General features: G+C 58.7%; 1 protein-coding gene across 3 annotated transcripts in view; it reads left to right on the forward strand.

Moving 5' to 3' along the window:
- Positions 1-23456, forward strand: part of TMPRSS2 (transmembrane serine protease 2) — a 34605-nt gene extending 11149 nt beyond the window's left edge. For all 3 annotated transcript variants that reach the window (XM_045852407.1, XM_045852408.1, XM_045852409.1), the window contains exons 3-14: positions 100-322; positions 4777-4863; positions 5607-5726; positions 9918-10044; positions 11456-11566; positions 14694-14737; positions 15606-15777; positions 16844-17019; positions 17447-17542; positions 19535-19677; positions 20182-20334; positions 21875-23456. In XM_045852407.1, the coding sequence (XP_045708363.1) occupies positions 100-322; positions 4777-4863; positions 5607-5726; positions 9918-10044; positions 11456-11566; positions 14694-14737; positions 15606-15777; positions 16844-17019; positions 17447-17542; positions 19535-19677; positions 20182-20334; positions 21875-21886 (1464 nt within the window). In that variant the 3' untranslated portion in view covers positions 21887-23456. The remainder of the gene's footprint in view (positions 1-99; positions 323-4776; positions 4864-5606; positions 5727-9917; positions 10045-11455; positions 11567-14693; positions 14738-15605; positions 15778-16843; positions 17020-17446; positions 17543-19534; positions 19678-20181; positions 20335-21874) is intronic.
- Positions 23457-24727: the final 1271 nt, after the last annotated feature.

Genomic DNA, 24727 nt, shown 5'->3' on the forward strand with positions numbered 1-24727 from the left:
TTTTGTAATAAAAAAGGGACGTTATTTGTGCCCGACCCTGTGTTTAACCTTTAGGGTCATTGGAGTTTCATCTTACTCATCTTCTTTTTCATTGTCTAGGGATTACCATCCGGCGTCGGACCGTACTACGAAAACCATGGCTACCAGCCCGAGAGCCTGTACCCGCCGCAGCCCGCCAGGGCCCCCAGCGCCTTCTCGGTGTACCCTGCTCACTACTACCCCCCCGCGGTGCCGCACTACACCGTGCGGGTGCTGACCAACGCGTCCACACCCGCCGTGCGCACGCAGCCCAAGTCTTCCTCGGGGACACCGTGCACCTCAAGTAGGACCGTGTTCGCGTTTCTTTCCTGTGCCGGAGCCCAAGTTTGGGGTCCCTCATCTTCTCGGGTGGGCTCGCCGCTCCCCCCAGCTCTAGGGCCAGCTCTCCTGCGCCGCTGGGGCTGGTCTGTTTAACGTGCCTTTCCCCTCCCTTCCCCTGCCCCCCGCCCCCGCCCACGGCTGTGTCAAGGCTGTCTGCTGCCAGGTGCCCCCCACCCACCCCGGGGCCTTCCTCGGGAGTCTCTGGGCTGCAGAGATCTTGGCGCTCCTGGAACTCCCCTGTCCCAGCTTTGCCTCCCAGGATGGTCTTTCAGGGTGGGCCTCTCTCACTGCTCCTCGCCTGGGTGGTTTATCTTAAATAAATACAAGGTGAGCTCGGGACGCGGGAATCCGCTCTCTAGCCTTTCCTCGTGGCGCAGTTCCCTAGACACAGCCCGCGGTGGCTGCGATGCACGATAAGGATTTTGTGTTTAGGGAGTGAGGGGGCCGGTGTGGTCGTTGTGACGGGAGGCTGTCTGGGCCTTAACAACCCGGGACGGACGGACGGACCACGGACGGGCCGGCGAGGGCTGCGGGGACCAGCGCGGAGGGATCCACCGCTCTGTGTCCTCGGCTCGTCGCTGGGTCGAGCGCCTCTTGTTCTCTTGCATTCATCTGCCCACTTCGCCTTTGACTTTGACCCCTTCCTCCCGGGCCCCTTTCTCTTCTTCGCTTCTGTGCAGGGCTGCCCAGGGCGGCCGTGGACCGGAACAGGCCGCCCCCTCCTGGAGCCAGTCCAGTGGCTGCCCCGACTAGCTAGCGCTCGCACTGGCGGTGTTTTTATTCACCTGGGGAGATGTGCGCACGGGCGCGTGCGGCGCATGCTTGTGCTGTTCCCGGTGAACGGTAAAGCGGGTCTCCGTGGGCTCACCGCAGCATGCGTCCTCGGAATGCACACTGCCTGTGTTCCTGGGGGCCCGTATCCCCTGCCTGACCTCCCCCGCTGTCAGCCAGCGCCGGCCCTCACTCCCGTGTTTCTGCGTCCCTCCCCCTCCACGGGGCTCATTCCAGCGTTTGCTGCCCCCTCCCTGGTTCCTCCCCTCGGTCTTCTCTTCTCCTTGCCTGCAAGCTTCTCCGTCTCTGCTCAAGGAAATGCTGTCTCTGCGCTGATGTCTTTCTGGTGGTCGGGGTAGGTTGAGACCCCAGGTTCTCAATCAGGCAGGGGTGATTTGGACCCCCAGGGATATTTGTCTGGAGACAGTTTTGGTTGTTAGAACTGGGGTGGGGGGCGGTTGCTGCTGGCCTGTCCCGAGTAGGTGCCAGGGATGCTGCTAAACATCCTTCTGTGCACAGGATGCCCCCAAACCGAGCAGGGTGCAGCTGAGATGCCAGTTGGAGAGCTTCCTCGGACAGGGTGGTGGGAAGGAAGCCGCGGGGGAGGGGTTAAGGAAGCCCGCACAGCAGTGCCTGCCTCGCAGAGAGAGGACAGGGCTCGGAAACCAGGGGTCCCTCTCTGAGGTCAGCACCTTTAGCCGGCGGTGTTCATACCAGTGACCGAACCCCAGGCCCGCTAGGAGAGCCCACGCCTGTTTGCACTTTTCTGGGGTGGGGGCGGGGAAACTTGGTAGCTCAGCGGCTGGATAGGGATGTGAACCTCCTGTCAGTTCCTGTGATAAGAGAAGATGATGAGCCTACATGTAAGACTTCTGCATTCCAAAATTCTCCTTTAAACTCTAAAATAGCTTACTGGACTTACCTGGGCATTATTTTTTAGAACACCGTTGGGTTATAGCATATAAAACCTGCAGGGTTTGGCACCAGTAACACCCTGTTCTTATGACAAAATCTTCTATTATAAAATCACCAGCGTGTAATTCTGTAACATGACACTATCACACTCAAGCACACCATGCGGCATTTCAGGTGACATGTTCAAATTAAAACTATCAACTATTACACCCCTATTGTTACCCTGCCAACCACACTCCAGCAGGCCTTACTTTGGGCTGACCTTGTATATTCTATAAGTGGAGTGTTAGGTCTTGGAAGTATTGTTTTTTTCAATAATACACTGTTACAGTTAGTGCAGTTGCAGGCTTACAGAGAAACTGAGTGAGTGTAGACAAAGAGTTACACTTGACCCCAGAGGCTAATCTCACAGTGTGGGTTCGTAGAAGGAGGCTCAAACAGCCTGTGCTGCTGTTTCTCGTGAACCCTAGAATCCGTGGGGCCGAATCAATGATAGGCTCAATGGATAAGGACGAAGGTGAATGAACAGTAAGTCATCATGAAACTCAGCAGCAGACGCAGCTGCAAACCAGCCCTGAGGCAAGTCTGGGCTGAGCAGACACCGAGGGTGCAATGCTTGCCCACCGCAGGTAGCCCGGGGGCGCCCGCTGCCCGCTGCTCCTCGTGGGAGCTGGGCGGATTGCGTGCCCCACACCTGAGAGGATACGACCACCTAATTTAATACCCCTCAACTCTCCAGGCAAGCTGGGGTTTTCTTTCCTCCTAAATAAAATGGCATACACGGAAGTCGTACAAAGGAAACGACCATCCTTGGCCAATGGGTAGCAGAGAGAGGCCCCTTTGACTCCATTCTGCCAGCCTAAGACGGGGTCACGGTAGGCCAAGTTCTGATCATGTGGCAGGCTGGCACCTCGCATTCCTCAGACCAGTGGCCTTGACCTCGCCTGTGAGCCTGGCAGAGCCGCAGGTTCATGCCTCCCTCGCCCCCATCTGAATCCGAATCTCTGGTGGTGGGCCCCAGCCAGGAAACTGGCCAGCCGGCTCCCCAGGTGTGCTGGAGCCTGCTGCAGGCCGGAACAGACTGGAATTCGGAGAATGTGTTAGCGCAGAGAGGCGTGGCTTTGAGCCCCAACCACGTGGGTCAGCTCTGGCCTCTCCACTGCGCAGGCTAGCCCTGCCTGACTCCCAGCAGCACAAGTGTGTACTCACTTGTGCTTGCACCAGGCCTCCCCACACCGACTTCCTCTCCCGCCTGGTGTCCTCCTGTGTAAACTGAGGCAGCTGGGGGGTCTGTTTGCATGCCTTCTCCCCCGTTCCCCCGTAGCTCTCCACCTTCCTTCCCAGGAAGGCCGCCAGGAGGACCTGGGCCCGGGGGGCCGCCCTCCACGGGGGAATGGCTGGGTGTGAGGGCGCCTGGCGCTGCCCTCTGAACCCTGATACAACTTGTGGCTTACGTTCTGACCCACGACGGCATGTCAGTTAGTTTTGACTAGCGGACCCTGGTTACCTTTTCCAGAGTCTTCGCTCTTAGCAGAAAACGTTCCTGCGCTCAGACCAAAGCGCCGGTGTCAGCGCTGCCCGGCAGAGCTTGCCCCAGCGGCAGCATGGTAGCCAGTGGCCGCAGCGACCCCTGAGCACCTGAATTTACGGAACTCTGTGGTCATGGAGCCGCTGGTAGTGGAAGTGCAAACACCCACCCGTGGCTCGTGGCTGGAGCAGGCCGGCGTGGGTCTGCAGCGACCTTCACCCACAGCCCTGGGGGAGGCAGCTCTTCACCTGGACTACCACTGCCCGGGGCGGGGGATAGTTTTGGGGACTTTATTATTGTGTTGCTTATGCTTCTTGTAATTACTGAAACAAGGTACTTTTCCTCTTTCAGGCAATTTTTTACATTAATCGGTAACAATTTTACGACCATACTTTTTTTTCTTTAAACAAATTTTTTTTAGTTGTTGTTCAGTTACAGTTGTCCCCATTCCCCGCCCCGCTTGCTCTCCTCTGTCCTGCCATCCCCCCCAACATTCAGTCCCGTTTCCCTTGTCCTTGGGTCCTTTATATGCCTGTTCCTCGACTTGGCCCTTTTCCTTCTTTCCCCTGTTAAAGGCCACACTTTAAAATGGTAAAAAAAAAATTATTGATTGATCTGAGAGAGAGACACTGATTTTGTTGTTCCACGTATTGATGTATTCATTCATTGATTCTTGCATGTGCCCCGATCAGGGATTGAACCTGCAACCTTGGCACATGCAGATGACACTGTCATCAGTTGAGAATACCCAGCCAGGGTGTGACCCTACTTTTTAAAAGAGCCTAACTTTATTTCACGCTGCTTCATATCGTGGCTTCCTGCTTTTAGTCTCCAAAAAGCATTAAGTTTACTTTAATGGAACAATGAAGACGTCCTAGGTTATGTCCTTAAAAGTCACATTTTTAAGTAAAAAAGAAATGATTATTTCTTGATATGCTATATGATAAAGGTAGTGGATAAAATTTGAGAGTGTGACTTCAGAAAAAACGTTACAGAACATCTATAAAGGACACGTGGACAAAACCCAAGGGGGGTAGGGTCAAGGGTGGGAAGTGGGGATGGCTGGGGTGGGGGGATTGGTAGGGGGGAGATGGAGACAATGGTACTTGAACAACAATAAAAAATGTGGAAAAAATAAAAAATAATTTATAAAGCACCTGCAGAACTTTGCAATGAATTGTAAGCTTGTGTCTTTTCCTCAGAGACTAAGAAGGCGCTGTGCATCACCTTCTCCCTGGTGACCGTCCTCGCTGGAGCCGTGGTAGCCTCGGTCTTGCTCTGGAAGTTCAGTAAGTGTGGAACTGCCCTGAAGCTGGAGAGGGCGAGACTCCGGGCTGGGGATGGGTGCTCAGGCTGCCGCAGGGTGCTGACCCTTCCATGGCCCTGCTCTCTGGGCTGGGGTCCCTCCCACAGCCCTTCCTGACGTTTCTCTCGCTGCCTTCCCTTTGCTTCTGTTTAGTCACGGTGATACATGAGTAGCCACTCTTGGAAGCTGGCAAACCTTTGTCCGGGTCGCATGCTTCTTCCTCATCCTGTGCTGTTTGTGTGGTGTTGACACATGGGGGGAGAAGTATTTCAAGTTTACCCAGCGCTTTGGGGCACTCGGTGCCACCTGGCACTCTGAGCGCAGGCTCCCCGCCTCGGGGCCATACCTGGTCCCCTGCACCCCAGTGTGCGGCAGTGGCCACTGCTGGCTCCGCGTGCCCTCCCGCTGCCACCAGCCCTTTTCCATCAGCCTAGGGCCACGCAGACCCCCGGGGATCCCCGTGGGGCAGAGAAGAGGAGGAGCCTGTTGAAGGCCACGGTCCTTCCCTCTCCCTGAAAGGAGGGCACCCTCAGGGCTCTGCCCCGTTGGCCTGTGGTCCCGTTTCCTTCAGTATGCAGCAGCGAGGACATGTCCCTCCTTGTTCAAGTTCAGGGGGAAGTTTCTTCCCCCTTGTTTTGTGGGGTGGATGACAGAACTCTAGTGGGCGTGGGGCAGTTTCCTTGGTTTCTGAGCCTAATGGGTGTCTCCCTCCCATCTCTCTGCCAGCGGAGAGCAAGTGCACGGTGTCGGGGATGGAGTGTGGCTCCTCGGGGACCTGTGTCAGCGCCTTTCAGTGGTGCGACGGGATCCTTCACTGTCCCAGCGGGGAGGATGAGAACCAGTGCGGTGAGTGGGGGAGCGCACGCAGCGGGGGTGGGGGCGGGTTAGGGGCAGGGGGCTGGGACTGGGGGGCGCCACGACCGGCACTTGATGGTGCAGGCCCATATCCTGCATGTCAGTCCATTCCGTCATGAGTCCCTGCCTGGAGCCTTGGGTTAGCCCCAATTTTCAGAGGAGGAGATAGGCTCAGAGAGGCTGTGCTCCTCGCCCTGCATCACACAGCAGTGGGAGGGACAAGACAGGGCCAGTCCCTGGGACGTGCGCGCTCCCGTCTGCCACAGGACAGACAACGAGCAGGCAGTGTGAGGTGTGAAGTGGGGAGCACACCAGGTGTTTGTGGCTGTAACAGGGGAGGTGATGCTTGTGGGCTGGGGTTGGGCTGCTGCCACCCACACCACACCTGCGAGCTGATAGTGCCTCCCACAGTGGGCCCTGGGGAAAGACGGTCCGCTGCGTGGTCATCTTCCTTCCCCTGTGGTCGTCCTCGGCGAGCTCCCCCTTCCTGCACATCCTCGCTTCCAGGTCGGACACCTGTGTGGGGTGCACCATCTGTCCCGGCATGTGGATTCCTCCCTGAGGAGCCTGTGCCCCAGGCGGGCCTCTGCCACCTGCATGGCCACCTGTGTCCCCAGTGAATGCCTCGGACTCTGTGCCAAGAGCTCCCGGTTGGGAGTGTTTGTATTTGCAAGTGACTCACTCTTCAAACTTTCGGCACACTTTATTTTAGCGATGATAGGTAATATTTGTCTCCCTTTTCTTACATGGAGTGGGGAGTTTTGGAGGCTATACACAAACACACATGTAAAGTACATACTCGTACACACGCAGACACACCACATGTACAAACACACACTGTCATGTCCACATAGCATGTATACAAACACATTCTCATGCAGACACACCAGGTGTGTTATACACACACACACACACACACACACACAAGCCTGTTCACCAGCCACTAACGGTTTATCTTCGAGGCAACTAATAGGAGTTTTTGCTTCTCGTTCAAGCGAGATTTTGCACAAAAAAGCAAATATTGTTTGCATGTTAACGCCATTTCCCAACGGTGACCATCCTGCTGCCTCCGCGGCTCATGGCGACGAGCATCCGGGAATCGGGACAAGGGTTCCTCTCCCTTTCCCTCTGCTGCCCGAGCTCTGCGTGTGGACACGCCCCCCTCATCGTTCCCTTCCCGGGGGGGGGGGGGGTCAGTTCTGCCCGCATCTGCCGCTGGCACACGCTCACGCTGAGCCCCGGAGCGCGTGGCAGGAAACGTTCCCGGAAGTGAGCCGCCGCGTCGGAGGGTCGTGCATCTGTGATGCGCCAGGTCCGCCTCAGGGGGGCGCTAGTTTCCCTGTCGATCATTCCTGTGAAACACATTGGACAAACGTGACGTGGGCGATCTCTAGTAGCACAGACCGTGCGCATGATGTGCCTCCAGTCTGTCCTGCAGAGTGGAAATACTTTTCCACGGGGCGTTCGTCTTCAGACATAGAAGAACGCCACCCAGCCCGTGGAGAACATTCCAGAATGTGCAGAGATTTCTTTCCGAGGGCTTATATGTATAAATATATAGTATATATATATGTTCTTAACGTGAATTCCACTTCCTACGTCTATCGCTGTGCTTTCTGGGAGTGTCGAAGTGTCAGCAGCGGACGGAAGGACCCTCGAGGTGACACAGCTAACATGCTGTGTGGACGCCTGAGGTCTGCCAAAGGGCAGATCTGAGTGCTCTCCCTGGGAAGGCAGGCAGGCAGGCAGGCAGGCGGGCAGGAGGCGAGGAAACAAAGAAACAAGTTGAAGTGATGCTATGTTAATTAGCTCGACTCTGGTGATTATTTCACAATGCGCATGTCCATCGAAACACCAAGTTGGACACCTCAAATATCTACAGATTGTATTTGTCCATTATATGTCAGTAAAACTGAAAAAAATCATGATAATTAAAAAAAAAATCCTGCCTGAGACCAGCACAGGCTCTCTGGTGCATCAGCTGTCCTCCTAGTTAGCATTGGAATGCACATAGTTGGAAGGGGGGTGGAATCTCCCAAATTATCCACAAGTCAAAAATGAAATGTCTCCTCCACTTTCTTCTAAAAAATATTTTTTTAATTTATTTTTTTTTTAGAGAGAGGGGAAGGGAGGGAGAAAGAGAGGGAGAGAAACATCAATGTGTGGTTGCCTCTTGTGCGCCCCCTACTGGGGACCTGGCCTGCAATGCAGGCACGTGCCCCAGACTGGGAATCGAACCAGGGACCCTTTGGTTCACAGTCTGGCACCGAATCCACAGAGCCACACCAGCCAGGGCTGTCTCCCCTACTGTCTACCATGCTGGTTTAAGTTTTATTTTCAATTTTGGAAGTATATTTAATTCTCGTTACTTTCAAAAAGTGCGTAGACTTTATTTTTCAGAGCAGTGTTAGCTGTACAGAAGTTGAGCCGAGTACAGAGTTCCCATGCGCCCTCACAGCTGCCTTGATTTCTGATACCTTGGGTTGGTGTGGTCCATGCCTTACAATCGATGAGCCAATATCGATACATTATTATTGACTCAAGTCCTGCGGTCACGGAAGGGCTTGCTCTCGACATTGCCGACAAATGTATAATGACACGTCCCCATTTTCGTAGTGTCGTGCAGAGTAGTTTCACTGCCCTAAACATCCCCTGTGCGCCACCTGTTCACCCCCCGCCCCCCAGCCCCGCCCCCAGGCAACCACTGATCTTTGTACTGTCTCCACGGGTTTGCATTTTCCAGAATGTCACAGAGGTGGAATCCCACAGTATCTGGCCTTTTCAGACTGGCTTCCTTCCCTTGGTAACACACATGCTCGCGTCCCCCTTTTCATGGCTGGATTGCTCATCTCTTTGTCAGCCCCGAGTCCTGTCCTGTTGTCTGGGTCCAGTAGATGTATCTACCCACCCCCCACCCCCCAACACGTGGCTAGCTCACATGTAGCCCGAGGAATCACGCATCCTGGAAGCGATGGGAAATCATTAGACCAAGGCCCGTATCTCACGGAGGAGTGTCAGCCACGCAGTCCAGCCAGTGAGGAGCCGCAGATGGGCAGCGACGCTGAGGGTCCCGCAGTGGACACTTCCAGTGGCCCGCACAGGTTCCCCCCGAGCCGCAGAGCCGGGGTTCACACGACACTCTGGTCATCCAGGTCACGTGGCACTACTCTCCGTGAATCCCCGCCCGACTCCTGCCCCACAGGACGGCGTGTTCTCAGGATTCTGGGCGCAGCCGCTTCTAGGGAGAGGAAGGAGTGGGATTGGGAGGGGCTCACACTGCATTTATAAAGTTTGGTCTCTTTCAAAAGCTGCGGTTTTGGCAAAATGTGGGTGAATTTCGAGGCAGAGCCTCACGTGAGGTGCTGGGCACACCCCTGGGTGCTCTGCCTGGGTCCAGGGTGTGGGTGAGAGGCAGCCAACCTGCTGCTCGGCATGATTGTCGAAAGAGCACCTTTCAAAGCCCATGTATCTCATTCATTTATTCCTCGAAAGCGGTTTTATTGAGATGTAATTCACACACCATAAGAGCCATCCATGTACACAGTACAAGTCAGTGGGTTTTACATATTCAGATATGTGCCGCCGTCTCCGAGATCGATTCTAGAACACTTTTTGTCACTTCGGAAGGAGTCCTTGAGCTGGCACCCCCTCATCGCCCCTCCCAGCCCCTCAGCCCTGAGCAACCACCGACCCCCCTTCGGGTCTCTGCCCAGGTCCTGCTCCAGCCAGACAGTACCCAGCCGTGGGGCCCGCTCCTGGCGTCTGGCCTCTGTCACTCGGCAGTGTCTTGGGGGCTTGCGGATGTTTCTCCAGTGTCAGCGCCTCTTTCCCCTTTGTGGCCGAGGGGCATGCCATTGTGCGCGTGGACCCTCCAGGGTGCGTCCACCCCTCGGTGGACGCTCGGGTTGTCTCGGCCATTTGGCTGTGTGACTGTGCTGCCGGGGACGCCCGTGGTCGAAGTTTTGTCTGAATGGCTGTTTTCGATTCTTCTGGGTAAAGAGCCCCTTTTCAGGAGGAGGGAAGAGTTTCTTGGCATCCCTCCTGGGTGGTCAGCCAGCATGGGGCCGGGGGGGGGAAGAGGGGACTGGCCGCCTCCGAGCCCTCGTGTCCCGGGTGAGGGTGGGGCTCTCGCGGCAGTTGGGACCGTCGCCTGGGACTCACGGGCCCTCTCTCCCCTCGCAGTTCGTCTCTACGGCCCGAACTTCATCCTGCAGGTGTACTCGCCCCAGAGGAAGTCCTGGCATCCCGTGTGCCGGGACGACTGGAGCGAGAGCTACGGGAAGGCGGCGTGCCAGGACATGGGCTACCGGTGAGTGTGGGGCCCCGCAGCCTCACGGCGGGGGGGCACTGGGGCTCCCCGAGGACCGCAGCAGGCAGCAGAACCCCAGGGAAGGCCGGTGGTTCTCGCCGCCCCTCCCTGGAAGTCCCAGAGCTGATCTGTCCGGTGGGTGGCGCCCTGCCTGGACCTCCATCCAGTGCTGTGGTCCCCAGGGTCCAGGATGCTGATGGAGGGCCTCCTGGGGCGGGGGCGGGGGCTGGCGGGTGAACGGGGAGGGTCAGCAAGAACAGACCCTGCGCAACCCTCACAGCGTGCACGTGGGGGGCAATGAAGGCTATCCAATGGGCGAGAACTGACCGACCGTCGGATTGATGCAGGAGGGAATTGTTTCCTGCACACGGCCACAGGGAGGGTGTGGGAGGAGCACACGGTGCCCCCTCCCGGAGGGTCCCAGCCCGAGTCTCCCTGGAGCATGTCCAGGAGGTGCTTCTCGAGGGAAGCTGTGGGATTTTACGACGAGCGTCTCCTCCTTGGAGTGTCCCTGCGTGACCGCTTGATGAGAACATTGGCATCTTAGCTAATGAAATGCTTAGAAATGCCACCCCAGCCCTAGCTGGCATAGCTCAGTGGATTGAGCTCAGGCTGCAAACCAAAGTGTCGCAGGTTCGATTCCCAATCAGGGCTCATGCCTGGGTTGCAGGCCATGGCCCCCAGCAACCGCACATTGATGTTTCTCTCTCTCTCTCTCTCTCTCCCTCCCTTCCCTCTCTATAAATAAATAAAAATCTTTAAAAAATAAAGTCACTTTAACATATATTTCAAAAGAAATTAAAAAAAAAAGAAATGCCACCCCTACTGCAGGGCTGAGTGAGGTGGTGAGGCCCCGCCCCGCCCAGGACCCTCGTTGACAATGGGGCGTGTCTCCACATCTGTGCGTCCTGTCAGGTCACAGCGCACACATGTCCTTGTTCCCGTTTCTCGTTTCCTTCCTCCTTATTTCCCCCCACTACCATTTAGTCCCCTCACACGCCCCGCTCCCCCTCCCCCCCGCCACCCCCAATCCCTACGCTCTTGCCCATGTCCAGGAGTCCTTTTTCCCTTTCGCTCGGTGCCTCCACCCACTCCTCTCTCCCCCTCCTGCCTGAGCTGTCCCCCTGCTCTCCATCTGTGAGTCTGTCCCCATGTTTGTTTCTTTGTCCTCACCCAAACCAGATGAGAACCCTGACCGGTGGAGGAGTCGACCTGATGCTTCAGGTGTATCAGATCGAGATGGTCCTCACACGGTCCCCTCTTTAAACGGTGTGATCTTGTTTTCCAAGACGCAAAGGCGTTCCTCTGCCCCTGAATCTCATGCGGGAGGAGTCTTGTGACACACAGCACAGGAACTGGGGTCGCTTACGACTTCCCCGTTCTTGTAAATGTGATTTTCCGTCCTTTTTAGGAACAGTTTTTATTCTAGCCAAGGAATAGCAGATGACAGCGGAGCCACCAGCTTCATGAAGCTGAACCTCAGCGCCAGCCACAGCGACCTGTATCAGAAACTCTACCACAGGTGCTGTTCCCATCTCCTTTGAACAGTTTGCGATGAGACTGGCAGGGGGTGGGTGCCACGGGGCCTCGGGGTGCCATGGGGCCTCGTGGTCCCCAGCCTGGCCTTTCCTAGTTGCGACGCTGGGTTTGGCTGAGTTCTCTCGGCGAGGGTCCAGGCTCACGCGCCATTTCGTTGTGCCCTCTGCCCTCCGTGGTTTTGGGTGACGTGGCAAAATCGAGAGCCCACGCTGTTCTCTTCACTATCTGGATGTTAGAGCGTGCCTGCTGTGTGTCGGGGAGGGCCTCCAGAACCAAGAACACCTCCGGGTCACAGCAGGGTGACCCGACCACCCGCCTGCCGGGGACTGGGCTGGGTTTAGCACGGAAAGTCCTGCTTCCCAGGAACGCCCCCTGTCCCAGGCAGCAGGGACGGTGGGTCTCCCGGCCCCAAGCCTAGTGTCAGGTGATGCCCTGTGGGGTGCGAGGAGGGAGCATCTAGTTCCATTCAGCCAGCGCTTCCCGGACCTCCCAGCTGACAAGCGAGCTCGGTCCCAGTGGTTCTGGGTGGGCTGCCGTGTGTGCCCGTGTGCCCCGTGGGTGGGAGTCAACCCAAACCTCCGGCCACATGGTTCGTAGCTTAACCTGTTAGGAGGGCAGGGGAGGGGTGGACTTAAGTGGCTCAATTTGTTTCGCACCTGTTTAAATTGTTTAAAATGTCCACCGTCTCCTCAGGGTCATTACCAGCGGAGGCCGTGTTCTTGAATGTAAAAGACACAGTGTCCATTGTGAAGGAGCCTTCCTCAGCTCCCAGGTCCCTGTCACTCCCCCCAGGTGGCTGGTCAGGCTGTCAGCTTGCCACAGGCCAGGTGCTGTTTTAGGGAAGGGCGAGTTAATCACTCCGCCCCTCCTTTCCGCTGAGTGGGAGGCTGGGGGCAGGTTTGCATTCCTGGCGACAGACGGCTGGCTGAGGTGGCTGGGGGGCTGGCTTCCACCGAGGTTGGCTGTCCCCGGGGGAATGTGACAGGGCGAGCCCTGGAGGAGGGGCGTGCGCAGCCAGGTGTGCCCAGGAGAGCCCAGGTGAGGTGCGGACACCGCAGCCTGGGTGCTCCCTCTGAGGGCTGAGTGTCCCTCTGTCTTCCTGGGCTGAGCGGGGCGGGACGGCACGGCTGCGGTCTCCCAGTGTGCGCTCACTCAGGGGCCCCGGCCTTTGGGGGAAAAGAGGAGACGGTCATCTCCTGGCACGTGGTGTCTCCTGTCCGTGGCGGGGGTGGCGAAGACTTTCCTTCGGGTCCCAGGAGTTGCCCTTACTTAGATAGTGTGGATGGGAAAGGGGCCACCTACAAAGCCCGAGGAACTCGAGGGAGGCCTGCGTGGCGGCCTTACGAACTCGGAGATGGAAAGGAGCCACACAGGACGGCCTGGAAGTGGAACTTTCCGCTGGAAAGGAGCTCAGGGCAGGCAGTCCTGTCCGCGGGGCGGGCGCCGTGTGTCTCCCACAAAGGCCAGTCTTTCCCGTAACTGAGCCCGTCTGTTACCTTTCTGCATCTCAGAGAGCATACTGTGTAACAGACCTGTGGGATGTCACAGTGATTTGCTCCCCCCCCCAGGCCCCGGACCCCTCCAAACACAAGCAGCACAGAGTAGCATGTTAACTGTTAACTGTTAAATACCCTTTACTTGCTAACGTAAGCAAGTGTGTCTCTGTTTTCTCGGTCTTATCCCATCCAGAGATCTCTCCCCTTTGCTTCCTCCCACCTCCCTACTCTGCCATCAGTAAATGTCACGGAGCCCCTCCCGCCGCCTCCTTGGACTCGGATGCGCACAGGGAGGCCCCTCTCCACAGCCTCTTCTCAGTCCGCAGAGATTTTGCCTCCTGGCCTCTGTGGTCAGTTGGGCTCAAATAAACTCATGAGAAATTCTTTCCAGTTTGGACATTCCCTGCATTGACAGCATCTGAGTCCCTCGCCTCCTAGAGGGGTTCACCCGAGGGGCCGCTCGGCGGTGTTGCCTCGTGGAGGGGGATCAACCGCAGGATTCTTAGACAACGCCTTGTCCTGGGAGTGCGTTCCCTTGGCATGGCCAGGGTCCCTCGGCCAAGGAGCACCAGGACTCCCCTGAAGTCCGGGGGACCACGGAGCGTCTCCGTCGGAGGGGTTGTAAAGAAAGGACTTGGAGGGGTTGGGGCTCTGTTTGGGTCATTCAGGGGAAGGGTCCGAGAAGCAGGGGTTCGCTTCGGATGGGCCGCTGTCAGGAGTCGAGGGTGATTCTCGAGTTGGCGTCTTTGGGCTTCTCTTCTCAGAAGGCGTGGCCGGAAGCCAGGCTGCCCCCGGGACTGGCGGGCGGGCGGTCACCGGTGCAGACCAGGCCCCTGGTGCGTCTGTTCTGGCGGGAGCCTGCAGGGGGCGCGCCTGTGGGCGGGCCACACACGGTGTTCCGTTCCGCGTCCAGTCGGTGTGCAGGGGGGCGTGGCCAGGGGCGTGGCCAGCCGTGCGTGCTGGAGGCGGGGCGTTCTCTCCACCTCCTCGGCACATCTGGAGGAAACTCGCTCTGCGACCAGATGCACGTGACTTCTCTCTCCTCCACCGCCTCGAATGTTTACTGAACCAGTGCCTTTCTTTTCTCCTGCTCCCGGGCAAGTAATTGATAGTGTTGTTTTCTGTGCCAGAGGTGTAAAGCAGTCATAAAAAAAACCAAAGTTGACCCATGGTTCCCTTAAAAAATTAGAGGATGATTTTAAATTCCAGATTAAAAATAATGTCTTCGCGCTCTCTCTTCCCCCCTTCCTCTCTTTCTCTAAAGAGGCAATGAAAAAATGTCTTGGGGAGGATAAAATAATAATAATAATAATAATAAATAATAGCTGACGTTGTTGCATGCTTACCCTCACAACCACCCTATGAACTGGTGCTGTAATTGGCTCATGCTGCGTATGGGAAACTGAGGCACGGAGGTTCAGTAACTTGCCCACGGACACACGAACCCATGCTCCGCGTCTGCCCTTCACCCCTGCGCACTGCGTGGCTTCGCTCTCCCGATCCAGCCCCCAACCACGGGTCCTTCCACGTCTCGGGAGGCGGGGGGTGGGGACGTGGGAAGAAAACGTCCGTTCCTGCGCGTCCGCGGCCAACGTTCTCGTCCTTCTTTTGCAGTGACGTCTGTTCTTCGAAAACCGTGGTTTCTTTGCGCTGCATAGGTAAGGGGGTCCTGCTTCCCCTTTCCGTGTTTCGAGAAGGGACACGTTCTATACCTTCGGACACGTACCCGTGTCTTTGGGGAGGTGGAGGGAGAAGGGGCCACACTCCTGCGCCACCCCGAGGTGGGACCGGAGGCCTGGGGGTGCCCCCCCCCCCCGCTGGGTCTGGGTCACTCAGGGTTTCCGAACCTCCTGGCAGCAGGGAAGGCTCTGCCCCTGTGCGCCCTCTCTGGGATGGCCTTGTCCCGTCCTTTTAGGGGCTCTTGGTCCTGCAGCCCGGATTTTCTGATTGGAGGGGCGAGACTAGCAGACACTCCCAGGGGCCGCATGTCCCAGCGGTCCCAGCGGTCCCGGCTGGACCCAGCCGGGATGGGCTCCAGCTCCTTTAGGCACCAAGAGAGCCTGGTGCCCGTCCCGCCCTGGGGTCTCACCAGCCACCCGCCTGCTGGGGAACGTGACCCGCACGCAGGAGGAAAGGCCTCCTTCCCTTTGTTCAGGGACCTGGAGCATTCGGCCGCTCCGGGTGATCCCAGGGCCGTGGTCATCCAGGAGCGCCCCCTGCTGGGCGTCTGGAGTCTCAGTGGCAGCAGAAGTGGTACTTCCCGGGGTGGGGGTGGGGGTGGGGGTCCCAGGTGGCTGGAGCAGTGTCCCGCCATCCCTCTAACCAGAAAGAAAACTAGGACAGGTCCTCTACAAGTCAGGCCCGAATCCAGCTGAATGAGAGGGGGCGGCCGCTGTCCGCCAGCTCGGCGGGACCTCCGGGACGGGAGCCGTCGGGGTGCACCCTGCGCAGGCAGGGGGCCGGGTAGGGCCAGGGGGCTCCCAGGTTCTGCTCCCCGGCCAGCTGCGTTGTGCTTGTCGCCTGCAGAGTGCGGGGTCAACAGGAAGATGGGCCGGCAGAGTCGCATCGTGGGCGGGGCGAACGCCGCACCCGGGGACTGGCCCTGGCAGGTCAGCCTGCACGTGCAGAATGTCCACGTCTGCGGAGGCTCCATCATCACCCCCGAGTGGGTCGTGACGGCCGCCCACTGCGTGGAAGAGTACGTGCGGGGGGGGGGGGCTCGGCGGGGGGAGGGCTCCCGGGTTCGAGGTGACTGTGGTCGCCGCGTGCCCCTGGGCGAAGAGGTCTTGCGACCTTTTAAGCTCCGGTTTCCTTGTGTATACTTGGGGGTCCTGACGGTGCCCCCTTTGTGGCGTCGCCCGGGAGGGTCGGATGGGCAGCTGCAGGTGAAACCTGGGGCCCGGCCCAGCCCGCAGCCAGCAGGCCCGCGGCACCCGCTGCAGGCAGGGCTCTGGGGGCGGGGGTGCAGGGAGCGGTTGGGAGCTCACTGTCCTTTCCTGCCATCTCGGGAGCTCTGGATGATCCACCTCGGAGAGAGCCACTCAGTCACGCTCGGAATTTGGGGGTCACATGTCGAGTTTTGAGGAAACCTCACTCACCAGAGCTGTTTTCCTGGTTCAGAGTGTGGCTGGGCCGGCTCGGCCACGTGACCCCGGGCAGCTCACTCGCGGTGTCTGAGTGCGGTGTCTGCACCCGTAAGGCAGGTGCGCCTGCTCCCCGAGACCCCCGAGGGCTGTGGCCAAGGCTGGAGGGAGGAGCGGTGCTCATTCCCCAAGCTTGTCCCCTCCTTCCCTCCCCGGGATTCAGATGGCTTGCCAGGGCTTGGGGTGGTGCTCTTCATGGGAAGCACCCAGACAAAGGTGATGCCTGGATGGCTGTAGACCTAGGGTCTGTCCATCACCATACATTTATGAAGCACCTACTGTATGTCGGGACATGCCCTAGCCTATATAGGTAGGGACGACCCGGTCTTGTGGGAAATGAGGTTTAAACCTCAGAGGGGCATTTAGGTCCAAGAAAAAACATCCTTGGAATGGCTGCGGCTGGCCGAAGCTCTGCCCAGGAGATGGAGCCGGGGCTAGAAGGATGGAAGGTGTGGTGGGGCGGGGGAGAGCCCGAGGCCTCTGGGCCTGTCCCTCTGGCTCGGACGGGGGACGGCCGGCCGTGTGGGTCCTGGGACCCTTGGCTGCAGCGGGAGATCCCCGAGCGAGAGCGTGGTGCGCGCGGCCCCCAGGCGCTGAGTGGCGCCCGTGTCTGCCTCCCAGGCCGCTGAGCAACCCCCGGTACTGGACGGCCTTCGCGGGGACTCTGAGGCAGTCCTCCATGTTCTACGGCGACGGCTACCGGGTGGAAAAGGTGATCTCTCACCCAGACTACGACTCCAAGACCAAGAACAACGACGTCGCTCTCATGAAGCTGCAGACGCCGCTGCCTTTTAACGGTGCGTTCCCTTGTACGCGTGGGGCCCGGGGTGTGTGCGCGGCTCTGACCGACTCGGAAGGAGAGGCTGATTGGAAAGAAACGTGCGCTGTGATACGCGGAAGGAAGGCATTGGGGTTGAGTTGGGGGTGGGAGGGGGCGGTGTGCAGGAGGGCTGGCTGACAGAAGTGCGCTCCCCAAAAGCCAGATCGCCCGAAAACGTGCCCCTGTGTGTAGGGGAAGCAGCGACCGGCGCGCTCTCCTCCACGGCGGGTGGTGGTTTAATGGATGCAGGAGCTGCAGTATAAAGGGTTCCGACCACCTTGCCCCACCACCCCGGGCTGGCCGGTGCTCTGTGGGGGGGTGGATGGTCCTGTGCAGCGCGGGGCGTTCCGCAGGGTCCCTGGCCCCCGCCCACCAGCTCATGGTGCGTTCTCCTCTTGAAACAGACAGAGTGAAACCTGTGTGCCTGCCCAACCCTGGCATGATGCTGGAGCCAAAACAGCCCTGCTGGATTTCCGGGTGGGGGGCCACCTCCGAGAAAGGTGAGGCCCCCGGCACGGGAGTCTGCAGGTCCCGTGACGCGCGGCGCTGGGTGTGGGAGCGGGAGGCCCGGTTTCCATCCTGGTGCCGCTTCTGAATGATGTGGGTTGGCTTGGGGCATTCCTCCATCTCCCCACCTGCTGACGGGGAAACATCCCTCCCTCCCTGCTTCACACACCGTGTTTGCAGTTGGGTCCCGCGGAACACCGTGCGGAGACTGCTTTTCATGGGGTAAAGGCGTTGCAAGTGTGCGAAGTGTCCAATCTCCCCGTGGTCGTGTTTTGTGGTTGCCGACAGGCCACCCTGGAAGCCAGCTGCCCTCTGATGGCTGAGGGGTGATGGACTCGATGGGGGTGGGCATGCGTGGCCCGCGGTGGCCTGTGTCCTGACCCCCCAGAGAGGGAGAAGGAACTAGAACCCCCCCGCCCCCAGCGTAGGCCGGCCCCACGCCCTTCAGTTGTAATTTCCTCTCATCTCAGACGATGTTCAAAGGCCGGGGTTCCGGCTGTTTCCTGTCTGTGGAGCGAGGAAGTGCCCCGTGGAGCAGGGGAGCATTGATACATGGTTGACACCCTTCTTCCTAGAGGCGTCCACGGCACACACACCCTGAGTCCTTAGAACGAGGTGCAGAGGACAAGGGCTGGGTGACGTGCGGGCTTTTCAGGAGACGGTGGCGGTGGGTCCCTCGTCTGAAGGAAGTGACTACAGCCGAGCCTCCGGGCTGCAAGCCGGGCCGTACGGCAGCCGAGGTGCAAAGGAAACGCAGCAGACCATTCCGTTCGTGGAGCACCCGCTGCAGTGGGAATGCACGGTGGACAGAACGAGACAGAAATCTCTGTCCTCAGAAACTTACTTCACTTCCCCACACGGGTGTCTGAGGCAGGATGTGGTCGGACAAACCGGAAACCTAACTGTGGCTGCTGTGAAGAGGTGGGGAGGCGAGGGGGTGGTCATGGAAGGCTCCTTGGAAGAGGTGACGTTTGAGCTGACATTCTAACGACAAGAATGTGTAAGGAGCGGAAGGGCCAGTGTGGCCGGAGCAGGACAACCCACCCAGGGGTGAGGGGCGGGCTTGTGTCAGGCTGTGTAAGTTATTATGCTCAGGACACTGGCTTTTGTCCCCTGCAAGATGGGGAGCCCTCGGCATTGTTGAGCAAGGGCGTGACATAGTCTGATGGCTGTCCCAGAAAGGATGTGGGCAGGGGTAGGCAGAACACAGTGGTGAGGGGACCCCCGCTGTGGTCCTCCACGATGAGCTGACCGCCCAGACCTGGGTTTGGGCGCAGAGGAGGCAACCGTGGAGATTTGGGGCAGAGCCACCAGATCTGCTGGTGGAGGGAGTGTCAGCAGGGGCAGGAGCAACGAGTCCAGGGAGGACGGCTTCCCGTTTTGTGGCAGGAGCCCCAGGGTGGTGGCGCGCCCTATCCGAGCCAGGTGGGGGGGGGTGCCGGTGGGAAGGATGGCAGTGGGGGACGGGCAATGTGAGGTTCGCTTGCAGCTCCGTGAGCCTGTGGCGCCCAGAAGACAGACACCACGTGGGGGCGGCAAGGTGGGAAGGGAGGGGTGGGGACAGCAAGTGCCGGTGATCGTTGGGAGAAGCTGGAGAAGCGGGACAGCGTGGGGAGGAGGCTGTGGGACGGAGAAAGGCCGGCTCGCTGATGGTCCAGGGAAGGGGCAGCCGTGGGGAGGGGGAGCAGGTCGCTCCCCCAGAACCCAGTCCCTGAGTGACGGCTGGGGGTGCTCCCGGAGCACGGGCGGAGTTCCACAGCCCGAGGCAGGATGTCTTCTGCCGGAGACCAGACCCCGGAGCCGCATTCGGCTCCGGCCCGGCAGCCTGGAGGACAGCCCGGGCTCCCCAGCAGATGGCTTGGGAGTCGGAAGGAGGGAGGGGCAGGGACAGGCCCCCCCACCCTTTCTAGGGTCTGCCGTGCGTGTCCCCAGGAGGGGGTCCACTGTTCCCGAGATCCCGCCCCAGCACGGTCTGTCTGTCTCAGGAAAAACATCGGACCTGCTGAACGCCGCGATGGTGCCCCTGATCGAGCCCGTGCTGTGCAACAGCAGATACGTCTACAACAGCCTCATCACGCCCAGCATGTTCTGCGCCGGCTACCTGCAGGGGAGCGTGGATTCCTGCCAGGTGACTGCGGCCCTCTGCTCGACCTGTGGGCTCGCCCATGCCACTGAGCGGACGAGCTTCCTCTCTGCCCCCACGAGAGAGAGGGCTCCGTGTCGCCGGGGCACAGAGCCCGCTCTGGGGCGGCTGGGGGACATCGTGGCAGCCAGCGGTCACGGCGTTAAAGGCTCTGTACTATCAGCCCCCCCCACACGCCCCTGCTTCCTCCGGGAGGGTTTTTAACTAATTGTCAGTGGAAGAGAGAGAAGTTTTTGACTGTTTTTAAAATACAGACACCACCTGATTTAGTAACTCTCGGCTGACCTAGACTGCAGTTCATTGCTGTGGTATAGTCTCTTTGGGGGCCTGTATTGTATCCTGTGACCTGTTGGGGGAGATACGAAACCCAGACACCCACGCGGACGTCCTGCTGGGAAGCCCACCTGATCCCCCCCCCACGCCTGCGCCAGGTCAGTGGTGCATGCGCCATTGTGCATTGGAACTTCTGTCCCTTGCTCCATCCCCTAGGGTGACAGTGGTGGTCCTCTGGTCACTTTGAAGAACAGCGTCTGGTGGTTGATCGGGGAGACGAGCTGGGGATCCGGCTGTGCCAAGGCCAATAGACCAGGAGTGTATGGGAACGTGACAGTATTCACAGACTGGATTCATCGACAGATGCGGGTAACTGTCCCGTCCTCCAGACTGAGACGTGGTGTCAAAGCCCGGGTGTCCGTGAGCTGTGGCCCTGCTGCGGGGGGGTGGGGGCTGACCGCTGCCCACCCGTCGGCATGACGCAAACAGCGCCTGTCTTGACAACGGTTTGCATTTAGCATCACCTGCCCCCCACCCACCCCTGCCAGTGCCCCCTGTCACTACCGGTTGGCCTCCCTTACGTGCTGCCCCGTGGTGTTTGGACGAAAAAAACTGGGGGCTCAGCTTGGCAGGGGAGCTTCACACGTGGGCTTGGGCTCTGCTCTGTGTGCCCCGCCGGCCTGCACCGTGCTGGCCCAGCGGGCTCCCCCGCACCCCCTCGAGTGAAGGGCAGAAAGCACAGGGGCTCAGATCAGCCAGTCAAGTTGTGGCTTTGCCCCATCCTTCTTTGGACTGTTGAGTGCGCCCTGGGCGGGTCCCGTAGTTTGGGGGTGGGGAGCAGTGGGGGTTCTCTTGTGCACACAGAGGTGGTGAAGGTGGGAGGTCCCAGGGGCTGCCTGAGACCCCGCCCTCTGGGACTCCTGGCCGGACCGCGCTGCTCAGCAGAGGCCTCTGCCCGGGCCAGAGCCAGGCGCCGTCCACCCCAGGCGTCCACGACCGGCAGTCTCCACCGGTTTCTGCCCCTGCCAGGGTCGGGCTGCTGGGGAAAAGAAAACTTCTATTTGTATCCTCTTGAGTCTCCAGTCTGGGGAGGGAAGGACAGGACCTGATCTGGCCCTCAAATAAAACCATGGGACCTAATACCTTCTAGTGACCACACCTGTGGCTGGCCTGTGCGCACCTGGCAAAGGGCCGAACGCTGGGAATAGACAACCCAGCTGTCCCATTGCGGGCTGCGCGGCAGCGGAGGGAAGCGGGTGGGCAAGGGTGGGCCAGGTGGTGAGCCAGGCCAAGGGGTGGACTGCTGTCCAGTATGTGAGAGGGCAAACTGCGTGGTGTGTCCAGGGCACGGCCGATGGCTGGGCACGGCCAGAGCACCCAGTTAAAGGCTAGACGGCAGGAGAGACCATGGGCCGGGAGCCAGGCTTGTTAAACACCTGCTGTCTCTCGGTGACCAAGTCAAGCCTGGTTTTCCCGGCGGAGGCCCATGCCCCAGCTGTGCTAAGCCGTGTGCCTCCCCGCACACACCCTGTGCCCTCCTCCCTCGACTGTTAGCCCACCTCCCGGGCCTTCATGCTGTAGGGCAGGGGTGTCGAACTCATGTTCACCGGCGGCCGCATCCGCCTCGAGGTTGCCTTCAGAGGGCCAAAATAATTTTAGGACTGAATAAATGTAACTATTCCTTAAGAGTTCAAATTACACTCGGCCCTCTGAAGGCAACCTCGAGGCCTGTGTGGCCCCCGGTGAACATGAGTTCGACACCCCTGCCGTAGGGAAGTCCTTTCCTGTTGGCCCATTAAGCTTGCTCACGTGGTGTGTGAGTGCCGCGCCAATCTAAGGCGGGGGGAAACAATTTTCTCCTTTTGTTTATCTCAAGACAATAACATCCTTCCTTCTTCCTTTTGAACAGGCGAACAGCTAATGTGTCCAGCCCTGTCCTTGACACGGTTCCACCAGAAAATGAAGGGGCTGACGTTTAATTCCCTATGCATAATCATGTATTTTTAGAAATGATTCAGAGGTCCTTTCGTTTTGATTAAATAGTAAACTTGTCTGTTTCTGGCACTCTTCACAGTTCTGTGCAGAACCACGGTGGCTGCTCCCTGGGCCTTGGTCCCCGACCCCTAGTCCAAAAGGGGTGACAGGTCAGGCTGGGTGTGGGTGCCCAGGGCCGACGCAGGGCAGAAGGATGGAGTTTGCCACGGGCGTCTTGCCTCCGAGCCCACCCACCACCCGGGGGATGCCCGTGGGGCTGGGGACCTCTCAGCCACTGTGGCATGGCTTGAGACAGAGCCAAGTGGGACAGCCACCCTCTGGAGGGCCCTGCTACAGAGGGCCACTTGGGGAAGCCCCAGGGCCTGTCCCCACCCCACAAACGTTTTTCCTGATCATTTTTTAAGTGCCTTCTTAACAGCCCAGGGTGGTGGCTGGAAATAAAGGGACCAGCCCTTCATGGGTGATGACTTGATTGTCACTTGAAAGGGTATCAGAAACCTTTTCTTCTTCTTGGGGCGTGGTGGTGAGTGTCCAGACAGAGCCCCTGGAGCAAGGACCTCCACTGCCCACCGTCACCGCTGAGCACTGCGGGGCGGGTGGTCACCGCCCGGTGGATGCGGCTCCACCCTGGTGCACCAGCCTTACCCCCGCCCTCCTCCCTGGCCCGCCTCCCGGCCTCCCGGCCTCCTGGGAGATGCGCACGCCCTGTGGTCCTCCCAGCGGGGCCGAGTGCACAGCTTGCTGACCCTCTTCTGTCCGCTAGCCACAGGCACCTGCGGTCACCTGGGGAAATCAGGGATGTGTGATTCAAGGTACGCTGTTTCCACGGAACGTTTCCACACGTTACTACCTCATCGCGCACGGAATCTGGGCTGTGATGCCTCTCAGTAGTTGCTACCTTTGCTTCTTTGAAATGATTACCCTTGCCAGTTGGAGCTGCTTTCACGAGTGACTGGCTCCTAATTTCATGTTCTGGAAATGAGTTTGCTGAGGAACAGCACCGTGCTTACAATGAAGAAGACAAAGGTGTATTTTGGACTCCGTGCAGCCCCTCCTGGGCCCCTAGGTTCCCCTGGAGAGAAGGGGTCGTGCTTGACTTTGGGGGGCGGGTCCATGGTTTCCCAGGACTACGTCCCCAGAGGTTCCGCTTCCGGTTCCGCTTCCGGTCCTGCGCACTGCTTTCCAAGAATGGAATGATCCTCCCGCTAGGAGTCAGAATGGGAGGTTTCACAGCCCGGTTCTCAGGACCCTCGGTTCCTCGGGGCTCGGGGGGCAGCGGCGTTCCCAGAGGTCTCCCCGACACGCGGGGCACTGAGGGGCCCGCCCCCCACGCCGGTTACTGAACGAACCTGGTCACGGTGAGAATGTGTTCCTCCGCTGGTGCGTCTTTTTATTTATGTGACCCCCGCCTGGCTTCTGTTTTTGTATCTTATTGAAACTGTAAAATTGAATTGTGAAATGTTGTACAAATAAATTATACTTTTTTTTTTTCCAAATGTCTATCGAGTCTTTGGAGCACCCCCCCCCCCAACCTTGGCGGAGGATGTGCGTGTGCAGATTTGCGCCGCAGTCCCAGAAGCATTGCTAGTATAGAATTGCGCGTTAGGACTGAATTTTAGTGAGGGGGCAGGCTCACAAGTTAGAGGCCGTGAATGATGGTGGAGTGTGCATCTGAAATGCCCACGTGGACACTGGACCGTCTTTTCCGTTACGTTTTTCACTTCTGATTCCTTTTGTGGATGGTTTTCCCTTAGGATGGGGCTGGCTTCACTCAAAAGACCTAGCCAGAACGCCGAGACAAGGGAAACGCTGATAGTTTTGTATTTGAAGCTTTATAAAAAAAAAAACAAGTGAATCTGCTTGCTATAAAATGACCCGAGATACTAATAGTGAAGTGCCAACAGGAGTATTACCGGAAGTGCGTCATTTGTGCCGGTCCTGGTGTGGCTTCTCGCAGCTGGGCCCGCAGGAGGCGCCTCGCCTGGAATTAAACATGCCCCACCTGGGTTCACCTCCTGCTTGAGCTCCCGGGGCCAGCCTTCCGGCTTTACCCTGGGGCCTGGTCTGTTCGCGGACCAGCTTCCCTCCGTTTTAGCGGTCCCGATCCGGCTCTGATTGCAGAGCCGCCTTCTCTTGGGACCAAGGGGTCGTCTGGAGCCCGATTTTGTCAGGAACTGCAAACCCCAAGACCACAGTCCTCGGCTGCTGTGGATGCGCAGGGAGGGTGAGGTGGCTCCCGGAGCCCGCGTCCCCGATGCTCTGGGCGTTTCCAGAGAAGGCTGGAATTTATGCTGCTTCTAAAGCAACATTGAAGAAGTCCACGAAGGTCCCAGCTGTTTCATTTTAAAAGGATTAGCTCCGTAAACAGTGGAGCGTGGGTCCTCACTTTGCTGGAGACTTGTCACTCTCCTGACAGCCCCCGCGCCGCACAGACCACCGAGGCACCCCCCTGTGCTGCCGCCACTGTGCCTGGTGCAGGGTCTGACGCCCGGATCGGAGTGCTTTCGGCTTTGCTTTTGCTTGGGAAGGACAGTGGCAAAGGCAGGGGCCCCGCGGCGCCTTGGAGGACACCCACAAATCCAGAAAGGCATCTGAACAAGGGCCCAGCATCTCCCACACACACCTCCTTCCTTCCCTCGCACAGCGTGCATGAAGCCCCTGCAGCACGCCGGACCGTGTGTTCTGGAAAAGGGAGGCTTTTGGCCAGTCCAGTTCCCCCCAGCCCCTCACTGTGCTCTGCTCCCACCTCAGCCCGATCCCGTGGGTC

This window comes from Phyllostomus hastatus, unplaced genomic scaffold (assembly GCF_019186645.2).
Source record: "Phyllostomus hastatus isolate PE091 unplaced genomic scaffold, TTU_PhHast_1.1 phas_contig_948, whole genome shotgun sequence".
In the NCBI taxonomy this organism is placed as follows: domain Eukaryota; kingdom Metazoa; phylum Chordata; class Mammalia; order Chiroptera; family Phyllostomidae; genus Phyllostomus; species Phyllostomus hastatus.